Here is a 12,848-nt window from a genome sequence, read left to right on the forward strand (position 1 = left end):
TTATGTTTTTCGAGAGTATGTATGTATGTATGTACTTATAATTGTTTAGCACGCTCTGCAGCCTAAACGGCTTGATGGATTTTGGCTTGAGAGGTGTCATTAGATTCGTTTTTCCTGTTAGAGTGACACTGGATATATCAAAATATTAAAAAAAAAAAAAATGGCGGATTTTTGGCGCCAAATTCGAATATTGCTCACTCTCTAGCCTGAACGACTTGATGGATTTCAGCTTAATAAGGGTCGTTAGATTCGTATTTACTGTGAGAGTGACACTAGATACCTATAATCATCAAAGTATTAAAATAATAAAACTAAAAGAAAAAAAAAATAAGGTAATTTAAAAAACTAAAAAACCCGACTGCTTTTCTTCATAATATAAAAATGAAAAACCCCTAAAACAAGAAAGTCATCGCAAAATTGAAGCAGTTGGGACCCATTCTAGAAAGCAAGCCGTATGTGCCCTCACTAAGTCTTTATATTTACTACCTCGTTGGCCGAGTAGTTGCAAGTGCGACTGCCGGGTAAGGGGTCTCGGGTTCGAATCCCGGGTCGGGCTTTTTTCGGTTTTTCGAAAATTTCTCAGTAGTAGCAACAGTATTTTAACATGCGGCGTGCAGCACCGCTCTCCCACCGCATGACCTACTACATGATACATGATGCTCCGTGGAGGAGCGAAATATATGTCGTGTGGTATATTGCATGTTATGTGTGTGTTTTATGTTGCACCTCTGCTGCATGAGCATTTATTGCGGGCGGGAGGGCGGTGTTGCACGTCGCATGTTAAAAAATAAATGTATAAGCGGAATTAAAATGAACAATCTTACTGTATTGTTAGTGTAGCATGGATTTCCGCAAAGTAACGCCTGATTCTATTCTATAAAATAAATTTTAATTTTAATAGTATAATGAATAAATCTCTTTTACATTAAAATTATACCTAATAAATTGTGGTATCTACCAGGTATATAAATTTAAACTCGCAATTGTCAGGTTATAAAAGGAATTATCACAAAATTCATTTTAAGAATTATGGAATACAATGTAACTTTAATTACAATATTATATAGGTGCAAAACCAATTTAAGTACCTATAATGACAACACATAATAAATTTTAATAATAATCAGTAGAGTATATTATGTTTATAAATAAATGTGAAACCATATAGTATTCGAAACTAATATAGGTAGAGTCCATATTGGCCAGATTTTTAGTGTACTCTAAAGGAAATTGACTGCCTCGTTGGTCGAGTAGTCGCATGTGTGGGTCTCGGCTTCGATTACCGGATCGGACAAAGAACTATAGGGTTTTTTTTGGTTTTTTGAAAATTTCTCGGTAGTAGCACGGAGTCTGGAATTGTGTCCAGTATATGGCTCACCGCCTATTACATTCCGGAGCTGCGGACTACCTAGCGGGTTTACCGGGGCTTCGGCTCGACAAGCAGGTGTAGGAACGGGGTGGTTTTTAGTCAGTAAGAGTCTGACATTCCCTCTCGCCTCACCCAGGGCGGAAGAAGTCATTGGATGATTTTCCCCCCACAAAAAAAAAAAAAACCCTATTACATGGGACTTATAACACAAATGGTGAAAAATGGGTGTACATTGTATAGCGGCATTATGTTATGTAATGTGCACCATTGCCTAGCCCGTCTGGGATAAAATGCGTGATGTTGCATATTTAAAGGTAACCGTCCACTCCACGTTGCGACATTTGACGAATGCATGCATCCTTCACAAACAATAGGCGGCCAACTTAAGGCAAATGCTTGTATCTTGCAAGTAGGAAACGTCGCAACGTGGACACAGGGTAGTACGTTTTTTATCAAATCCTTCTTCTATTGCGGTTTTGTTATCATTATAATTTTGATTTATTGATATAATATTTTTGTTTTAAAGCTCAGCCACATAGTTTTACTGTTTCAGGGTTTCGAGTATAGATTTTAAATACAATTGTAATAAATTATATTTATTTTGCAAATACGTTACAATGTAACTCTTTTACACGTCAATCTCTTTAATAACTCGATGAAGCCGGCAGTTCCTATCGGACTGTTCTGAGAAGAAATGTCAAAACAAACTCAGAGGTCATAATCTATTCTAAAGTCCAGACAAATCAAATAAATATGTGAGAGAACTCTTATAAAAGAAATAAAGGATCGATCGATTTTTAAACGTATTTAGGGAACACAGAGTTAAGTTTCCTAAGAAAAGGAGAATCCTGCGACCAGGCGAGGTGATCGTATCTGGCGGGCTTTCTGCCCAACTGTTGTTCGTTGGGATTTTCTATCCGTGTTAATTGTGTGTATGTAAACTTCATATGTGCGATACAGGATATTTATGACGTCATCCGTTGATTTGCTCATCGATAAGCTATATGCGACTTCTATCATCTGTCACTAGTCAGGGTGTCGCCAGTCGCCACACGTATACCAATTGTAAAAGTTTTCCAGAAATCGCGTTTATGACGTAATCAGTTGCACCCTGTTGTAGGTGTTTCTGCGGAATGTTGTTTTTGTAACTAAGTCTGAGGTTTTCCTTATACCTATTTGGTTTAACCCAAAAACAAAAGGTATTTATTTCCAATAAATATAGGTACCTACATAAAGTTTTGTTTATAATATTTATTAAAGGCGCCCAAACCACGAAGAGACAAAGACAGGTGTAAATAATATTACAATATTGAAATCACATCTACTTTTAACTAGTTCAATGGTAAGTCATCAAAACGCTATTACTACAATTACTGTGAAATTTTGGCCCAAGGATTGAATTCGGATGTCGTCCTGGTGACCATTTTACCAACGAAGGAATTGGATAAGTCTTTAACATATTGAACGCCGTGGTGGTCACCGGTGACCGACGTCAACAGAGGATTTGCCTTCAACAGTTTTCTATTGGCAGTCAAAGACTTAATAAACGTATGCCTTCAATAAACAAGTAGTTTACTCATGTCATGTGAGTGAGGTTGGCCCAATACTACACTCTTCTCATTCCCAATCCCCAACCCCCAAATCTAATCCGGAATCCCTAATTCGAAAATACCAATTCCTAATCCTACAATCCTCAAACGCACTTGTAACTCCTTTGGTGTTGCGAGTGTACACGGCAGGCGTACGTTATTCACCATCAAGTGATTCTTGCGCTCGGTAACCAACAAACCTATTTAGGGCGTAAATTTAAATAAAACCAAAACAATAAAAAAAAAACTATTTATTTATACTTAGCTAAAATTACCACCAACATTTTTCTTATTTAACAAAGCTAAAAACACGTCATTCATATTCTCCTTTAGTGTGTTTTTATTTGAGATCCCACTTGAGTATATTTGTAGACATTTGGTTTTTCTTCCCCACTTACTTTCTACCACCCATTTTCTTTGGCTATATTTACCTCTAACAATTATCAAGCCACATTTACCGACATTAAATGCTTGACATATCTAAATGTCTGTACCATCGTCCATACAGCCTAAGGGCGCTTTTCCGTCAGAAATGTGCTATGTAGCTATGCTGCTAGGATATAATAGATAAACTGTGAAACTATGTGACCATTTCCACTGATATTAAGCCATTTAAAGCTGGGTGAGTAACGCGACGTCCTGCGTGAGTGATCTAAATGCGAAAGTGAAAACAACAAACTGTCAAAATCTATTGACGTGGCCTATGTGACCAACCGCATGTATGATGTGGTGGCGGCAGAAATTCGGAAACATAAACAAAACCAAACAATTCACATGGTCATGGACAGCTGCCGTGTCATATTGCATCGCGTTGAATTCGCGTGTTACCTCACCGCTTCGCGTTAGGTTCTAGATCGCTTACGCAGGACATCGCGTAAGATGTGCTACGAAGATACACCGCTGCAAAGTGGCTGCTGTAGGTTCTATGTTCTGCACATAGCTACATAACTCGCGACCATTTATCGCACACATGCATAGCACGGATCCTTAGCACGCATCTTTCCATATAAAAACATATCTTAGTTGAACCCGTTTCCACCACAGCTCTGGTGGAAACGGGTTCGGGAGCTATGCGTACCAATGAATTATCTAAACGTGCCTTAAAACAATGTGAGAACTAATTTTGTTCTAGGTAATTTACCAATGATGTATTATAATACAATTTTCTGGTAAATTTTGGATACCGAGGCGTGTACAGAAATTGGTCAATAGTTATTAAGTTTTCGAAAATATATTAAAGCGATGTGTGATTTATTGTCCTCTAGGTTATTTTCTTTTTCTGTCGCTTCGACTGTATATTAGTTTTACATTGTTCTCACATAGTTGAAGTAATCGAAACAATGTAACCAAGAATTGTATTGTAAATCTGATTGAAAAGAGTAACCTATGGAGTTTCTTGCTCGTTCTTCTCCATAGGAATCTACACTTTGGAACGAGCAAATAGCTTCACTAGAGGACTGACCGACAGACAGACGTTATTAATATTATTATATTTGCTTTGACGTTCAAAAGTGCCTTCCTGGTCTATTTGAAATAAATGATTTTGACTTTGACTTTGACTTTGACTTTGATGGTTTTGTATTGATAGTTTCACATGTACAATCAGGAGCCTTCACAAGCTAACTTCTTGGGCAAGTCTAACTTCTTGGGCCTTCGAGAATCCTCCTCTTTTGTTTCGCGTTCTCAATTCGTTGCATCTGTAAAAATAATTAACATGTTTAATTATAATGTCTTATTAATTTCTTTCAAATCGCTTTCATACATTTTTTAAAACTGCCCGCACTAAAACTTAATGTCAGTTCATTACATCTTTTTTATATATCGTTTTTCATTATCATTTATTCATGCAGCAGGGTTGTCACATCTAATCTAATTATTGAAAGTTTGTGTGTATGTTTGTTAATCAATCACGTAAAACTTACTGAAAGGATCGAGATGAAATTTGAAACTGGGATAGATTATGGTCTCTTTTATCCCATGGGATCAGGCTGAGCCACTGACAGAAGCTAGTTATAATATATGGGAAAGGTTGTATGTTTGTTGTTGTGTATTTGTGTGTATATTTGTTACACAATGACGTCAAAATGGCTGAAGGTATCGGTATGATATTTGGGACAGGAGTAGATTATGGTAACTAGTGTATTAAGATTTAATTTAGGATTTTTATTATTAGTTTTAATTTAATTTGATTTTAAAATTTCATGTTTTTCATCTTTATCTTGATAATTATGTTAATTGTTATTGTTTTTATTATTATTTGTGTCCATTTAATTCCGTCCATTTTTATCTCCATTGTGATTTTCCTAACAAATTAATACCTCTTTTTATTCTATCCAAATTTTTTATGTTTAAAATATCATGCAAGGAGTGTTGTGTACATCTGTAAAATATATACATAATATAAGAATTGTATCAGTCAAATAATTGAAAAAATTTATTAATGCATACTGTAGATGTAAGTACCATATTAAATAAATAAATAAATGGTCTAGTATAACACACAGGCTACTTTTTCTCTCATTGGAACGTGGGCAAAGGCGCCGGCAGAAGCTCATATATATAAGCACATATAGGTCTATAGTATCATATCATTTGTAGCTTACATATGACCAGTCTAAGTCGTGGTGGTCAGGAGTTTCAAGACCACTCGCTTCCTATGCATGAGGATGCGGGTTCGAAACCTATCGACGGTAAGTACCAATATGATTTTTTGAGATTCTAAGTTTATTTAGACACGCCATGGGATAACCTGATACTATTATAATATTACGTAATCAAATGTATGACAAAGAGTGCGTGGAAAACTAATATAAATAGAAACAAAATTCATAACTTTTGACTGCACGGTTGACGCGGTAGCTGGGCAACTAGCTGCCGTGCAACGTGCAGCGGGTTCGATTTCCGCACGGAACAATTCTTTGTGTGATCCACAAATTGTTGTTTCGGGCCTGGGTTTCATGTGCATGTCAATTTGTATGTTTGTAAACGCACCCACAACACAGGAGAAAATCGTAAAGTGGGGCAACGTTATTTAAAAGAAAAGAAAAATAACATCATCTACCTTTTCTGTAGTTTAATCCAAACATGCTTTTTGCATATAAATATGATAAATATCGTCAATCCCGTTAGTATATTGTATACATCAGTTATGTTGTACCATTTGTTGTTAGGATAGTAGAAACTTATTATCTCCAAAAGCCAATTTAGTCCCATCACAACTGATAACTTTACGTAGATTGTGAAACTGAAAACATAAATAACATAAGCACTTTTAATAAACACTTCATACGAATTATTAACGTTTAGCTTCTGAGTTTTATTAAACAAGTTATACATAAAATATATTATTCATATTAAATAAAATTTTATTGCTTAAACTCAGCAATAACATTAAGTAGTTTTTACATAGTTTGTATTGAGTTTCTATCCCTATATCAAAATCATCATGTATGGATAGATAGAGAATTAAGTGTGGTAGAGCCATGCTTTGTCACTGATAGACCGGCTCGACCTGAGTGATACCACGGTCTCAAAGAAAACCGACGTGAAACTACTTTTGCGTTGTGTTTCATTTAGTGAGTAAGTGAGGTTACCTGAGGCCCAATAAAATTACCCCCCTTTCCAATCTTCCCAATCACCGATTCCTCAACAACTCTTAAATTCCTAACCCCCAAAAGGCCAGTAACGTACTTGTAACACCTCTGGTGTTTCAAGTGTCCATGGGTGGCGGCGATTGCTTACCATCAGGGGATCCGATAGCTAGTTTACCGGCTTATAACATAAAAAAATGTCCGTTAGTGAATAGAACAGGATAAACGATATAACAAAATAATCTATTATACGTTTGTGTATTGTTATGTTTATTATTTAATTTTATACCTTCTAAAATCAGTGCGATGACTTAGGTCATTGACTCCGTCTAATACTTGAGTTCCCCTCTTCCAACGCCAAATGTTGAACACAGTTAACATGTAGAATGTCCAATTGATGACGATTATTATCATCATCGGTGTGTATAGGTACAGCATTTTTACAGAATCTGAAAAGTACAAGAAGAAGCATATATTATAAAGCATTTTTATATAATTGAATAGGGATGAAAATTATATAATTATAAGTATTTGTTTCCGTAAAATAATAAAAAAATATGTGACTAGTATTTTAAAATAATTTGTAAGACTTCATTAAAATACTAATTAGTGATCTACCCAATTACTGTTTGATGGTAATTTTAATCCAAAAATATTCGTGGAAACAACGTTAAAAAAAGGTTAAAAGAGTACCTAAATTATACTAAATATTATGACAAAAATGCAACGAAATAGTAGTTATACTATCAATTTCATCACACTAATGTTATAAATGTTTATTTATTTGGATGTTTTTCCGTCTATCAAGCTAAAACTACTGAACTATTGATGAAGTTTGGTATACAGACAGGGTATTAGAGACAGAGATGTTTACAAACATACAATACAACAGACACGTCAAGCTCCAACCTCTGTTTACTTGAATTTCCAAGCTTGGAACCTAAATTTTTTTTGAGGGATATAATCATCCAATGACTTCACTCGCCAGGCCGAGGCGAGATGGTAGTTAAATAAGACATTAACTAAAGCATAGCGCCATCTGTAGCGAATAATGTGAACTAAGCACAATTTGACCTAAATTATACTTCGTTTTATTTAATTATATTTTCCTGTCTGTTTATTTTTCCTTATTTCTGTGTTTTATTAGAAATATGCGTAGATATAGGTTAGTGAGGTTAGTGGACTAATTTTTTATGTCCATCTATTAATCGAAAGCATTGAACCCGTGTCGTTTTCTTTTTCTACAATAAATAATGATAACCCAACTACTGAAGTAACATCACTAGTTTATCATAGGTTAGTCGTAAGTTTATAGGTACCTACGTTTAACGTTATATGGTAATAGTCAGTAACCACATACAAAACACAAACATACCTTGGAGAAAACAACCATCTGCAGGTATATGGGGTATCACGATCCACGGATACCGTTTCATATTTTCGCTGTACCAGTTAAGCATACCCAGTGCAAACGTCATCACAAGTGGTAGCCCCAGAGCATACAAGCAGTAAAATGTAAACTTAAACGATTTCTTCCGACGAGATTGGCGGTTCTTTGCGAGATTTCTGCAGTAAAAAAACTTAGTTTAGTAAATTTATTTTAGCTGTGCTACAGCAAAAAAAAAAACAATCATTACTATAGGTACTTTAATTACTTAGTCAATAGTATGCAGTATGAGTCAAAGAAGGTATAACTTGAGTTAAAATGTTGGTACGTTTTGGTACATAATTATATGGGATTGTAATACATAAACATGACATACCTGAAATGCCACCAGATATCGAAAGACAGGACATTTAACCAACAGAAAGTTGACAAGAAGAAAAAGTAGGTGCCCAGAGCTGGAATTAAAAGAATGAAGGTTTCAGCAAAAGTAAACAAAACGTCGACACATGAAATTAAAAAAAGAAATACATCATCATGATATTTATGTGTTTATTTTTTGAGGCAAATGCCAATGTTGGTAAACCTATAAATACTCCTATGATGATGTCAGAGGAGTTGCAAATGTTTAGTAACCTTAAGTTCGTTTCATAACTGACGTAAAATACGTCGAGCGTATCATCGATCGCACTAACGTATCATCAATCTGTTGAGTATGAACGGTCAACTGTTTTTCTGTTTTTTCTATACATTTAAATGTTCTGGCGTTACGCATCGACAATACGCGATGCATGTTCCATCCAATATGAACCTACCCTTACTCTTCGATTGACTTTGGTTGGTTAGTAAAAATCAATTATAGCAACTAAAAATTTTGGAAGAAGAATATCTATAAACAAATAAGACCTTGCTTGAATTAATAAAAAAAATGCTTACTTAAGCCAACACATTCTTGTGCAGATAATTCTGATAGTTGAACAATAGATAGAAGCAGGAACGCCATTAGCTGACTGGCAACATACGCCATTTGGATGTAACCCTTCTCATCCCGGAGTTCTGGTAGGAAGAGGTAGACTATCAGGAACAGAAGCATAAAGAAGCAGGATATCAGGGTTGCTGTGGAAAAAGAATTAAAGTGTGAGAGATAGAGCTTCTTAAAACTTAATATATGTATATAGAGAGAATAAGTGTACGTTTGTTTCTTCTTCATGAAGAAACATAAAAGTGTGACTCCTCTGGTGTTGCGGGGTGTACTTAGTCTGAACGGCCCAAATCGAATCGGGTGTCGATGGGCAAATGAAAAGAAAAATCACTGTTCGGATTTGGTTAAAATTTGATGTAGAGAACAATTAAACTCTGGAATAACACATACGGTAATTTTAATCGCCGGATGCTTGTAAAATCGCTTTTTATATTTTTCTAGATCTGTTTATTGTACCTTTAGGATATACTTTAAGACGTTCATATATTTGCTTAGGTTTTTCCTTGAATATTATTTGGTCTTTCTCCAATTAAGTTGCGAAAGTCTCAGGATCACAGTTAAAAACTAAAAAATATTTACAAATTAGACAAAACTATACATTGTACCTATAGTAAATAGAATGTTGATTTGTGAATTCGTTTTCGGAGGGAAGAGCACCCAAAAATCCAACGTGAACTTGTTTGAATTTGTTCCTTGTAAGAAGTCTACACAGTAGTTGCTTGGGGGTATTTCTATCCAACGGTTGTATCTGTTAGGAGCGTCCACTAGAAGAGTTCCGTCCTGAAATTATAAATAAGAAAAAATATAAATAAACTGTCGTACTCAGAGATATTTTGTGATTATTTAAAACGAATACTTAGTAAAGATTTTTTTTCAAAAACAATTGCTAAGGACTGGGTTGAGTAACAATTAAATGACTCTGAGTATTGCGGTAAGATTACAAAATATTATTTTGCCTTGCAGGTCGAAAGCGCGCATACGCATGTGCCAAGCAATGCAACGTTTTCTTTCAAGTTCGGTTAAAGAAATACAGGTTTTTTCAGGAAGTTATAACACAACTGGCGAAACTTTAGTGAAAGATAGTTACAATGTGCTTCTCTGTCTACTCCTTCTTGGGTAAATTATCTTTTTGAATCCTTTGAATAAATGTTTCCTTCTTAAGAGCGAGTTTATCCAGAAAATTGGGAGGTGGCTTGGGGTTCGCAGGATTATTATAAAATAATGGAGAATACCTCTTTACTATTGTCATGTGTGTAGGTATATACGTTAGTATATATATATATATATACATTTATAATATTTAAGTGTGGGAGAGCCATGCTTCGGCACGAATGGGTCGGCTCGGCGAGAGTGACACCACGGCCTTATAGAAAACTGACGTGAAACCACGCTTGCGTTGTTTGGTGTGGCCTCTGGTGTTTCGGGTGGCCATGGGCGGCAGCGATTGCTTAACATCAGGTCCGACAGCTCGTTTACCGGCTCATATCATAAAAAAATCAACTATTTTATTGAAACTTCATTTAATGACATGTTTCAAAAGTTTCCTGATTAGTTCTGTACGTGCAAATAGTATAACAGGAAAACCAAAGCTTGTTATTTAAAAGGAACTTACCACACGTAGATATCCCTTGTAACCATACAGTGTAAGTCTGAGAGCGTTCCCTTGAAAATCCTTCTTTCTATCTATTAGGAATACTCTATTAGGTACTAGTTCGAACACATCTTTAACCGACTTCCCTGATTTCTTAAGTTTCTCGTTATTATATACGGGTATGTCCAACAAACTGGGCATTTTGCCGCTGGAACTACATGTCTTCCCTTTTCCCACATGTTCTTTTGACAGACAACACTTATTCACTTTTACTTTTAAACGATTTTTTACTGGTATATCAAAACCGATTGTCGGTTGGACAACACACAAAACGGTCACAATTATTGACAATATTATTATTTTGGAACTTATATTTTTACACTCCATTTTTTAACACGTGACGACAAGGATAATTAGTGAAAATTACGGTTGCACATTGAATACACATAGTAACCAACAAGTGATCTAACTAAACATGATCTAGGATAAAACAACATCTTATTACCTATGACAATAGGCGTATAATTAAACACAAGTCTATCTTCCTTATACACATTGCGAGCACTTATATAACGTTGTTGTAAAATTGTGCACAATATCTAATGAGGCGTCCACTACTGAACTGTAGAAGCGAGTTATGGTATTACCACATTTGGGAAGTCTCATTAGTGGCAATATATTCGTCAGCTTTTACGTGACTAATATACCGTTTACACTTTATGGAAAGGTATTTATTTGTATATTTTATGAATAGGCAGTCACGTGTTAAATGAAAGTATAAAGTTCAATATTATTATTTTGTATGTCCTTTCCATTCACAGGTCTCGGACCTTTGAAAGGCGTACAAGCAGCTGAAGCCAACTCGCAGAGGCCCGTTGAACAATTTTAATCTAAATGTAATGGGACATCAGCCGGGGATTGTCCTTTGATGCACTTCCATAGTGCATACAGGGATAATCACCGGCCTTCAAAAATACGGATAAACAGGCAGGGGTTGACTAGCAAACTCGGGGTTCTATGAATTTGCCATGAGTTTATAGGTGTATAGGTGCCGCTCTAGCATGTAGCGACAATGGGGCAACATAAGTTGAGCTGTTTGAGTAAGGAGAGGCATCCCACGGCTATCAGAGCAATCCCGGAGGTACGGTCTGCACCATGTACTACTTATTTATACATATAATCACGGTGAAAGTATAGGGAACACGTTTATTACCCCAGTTTTTTTTTATTTATGTCCCGATGCCCCCGTTCCCCACTACTGGTAGACTTGATTTTTTGTTAGATAAATGCTGTGATGTAAATTATGATATTGTCGTTACTATTTCTTTTGAGGTGGGAAAATCATCTAATTACTTCTCCCGTCTTAGGTGAGGCGAGAGGGAGTGTCAGACTCTTACTGACTAAAAAACACCCCGTTCCTTCTCCTGCTTTGAGGCGGACCCCCTATAACCTGTTACGTTGTCCGCAGCTCCGGAATAATGTCACTTGGTATGTGGATGGCAGTTTATAAAGTTCGAGATTATCAGAGAGAGCTGATCTCTATCAAATGTATAACCTATTAGGTTATCCGTAGCCCCGAAAAATCCTGGAACTACCTAGATGGACAATTATAGAATGTCAATTTGATATAGTATTTAGACAGTAAAATCGTTTGAATTATAAATTGAACAGACTCTTACAAAAGATTTTTCCACCGTTGTGAACGAATTATTCAGTTCAGTATTCAGTTTTGTGGCTTGCTTGCTTGTTTTGCTTATACTGAGCATTAGAAACGAATTTACCTACGTCACCACAATGGAATCCAATAAAGGAAATATGTAACACTTTCCTGCTTATTAATATGTTATTATCCTGTAAAAGAAAACTTTTATGTTTCATTCATAAGTACACAAGGAAAGAGTAGTAAGTAATATAATATTACTAGCGGACCCGACAGACGTTGTCCTGTCTACACGTCTTTAATTTGAAAATATTAAACTTTTCTTAATAAGCTAAAACTTTCTGGACCTTCTTGATGAAAATTGTTATTCAAATGTTATGACAATATCTAACGTCATTAATATTTGACACTGCGATGGTAGCGCCGTCTGTCGGATCCAATGTAAACATTCCAAAATCAACAACTACTGATAAATTAAAAATTAATCAAAAAATCATTGTCCAGCTGACAAAATTGTGAATCTAAACCATTCTCAGATCCCCTAGAACACACACAACAAATTTCATCAAAATCGGTCCACTCGTTTAAGAGAAGTTCAGTGACATACACACTTACAGAAGAATTATATATATAAAGATGACAGTGCCATCTATGTTTCGTTTCAAAAAAAATTAAGGACGTCA

General features: G+C 35.6%; 1 protein-coding gene across 1 annotated transcript; it reads right to left on the reverse strand.

Annotated features, from left to right (window-relative positions):
- Positions 1-4,220: 4,220 nt before the first annotated feature.
- LOC118269416 (G-protein coupled receptor Mth2) lies at positions 4,221-11,360 on the reverse strand. The gene is made up of 8 exons (XM_050702592.1): positions 10,527-11,360; positions 9,520-9,694; positions 8,869-9,048; positions 8,312-8,390; positions 7,924-8,114; positions 6,838-6,997; positions 6,020-6,202; positions 4,221-4,655 (listed from the first exon to the last, which is right to left on the reverse strand). The coding sequence occupies exons 1-8, from the start codon at positions 10,890-10,892 to the stop codon at positions 4,571-4,573; spliced, it is 1,419 nt and encodes a 472-aa protein (XP_050558549.1). The 5' UTR covers positions 10,893-11,360; the 3' UTR covers positions 4,221-4,570.
- Between the last annotated feature and the right edge of the window lie 1,488 nt (positions 11,361-12,848).

Source organism: Spodoptera frugiperda, chromosome 2, assembly GCF_023101765.2.
Source record: "Spodoptera frugiperda isolate SF20-4 chromosome 2, AGI-APGP_CSIRO_Sfru_2.0, whole genome shotgun sequence".
In the NCBI taxonomy this organism is placed as follows: Eukaryota; Metazoa; Arthropoda; class Insecta; order Lepidoptera; family Noctuidae; genus Spodoptera; species Spodoptera frugiperda.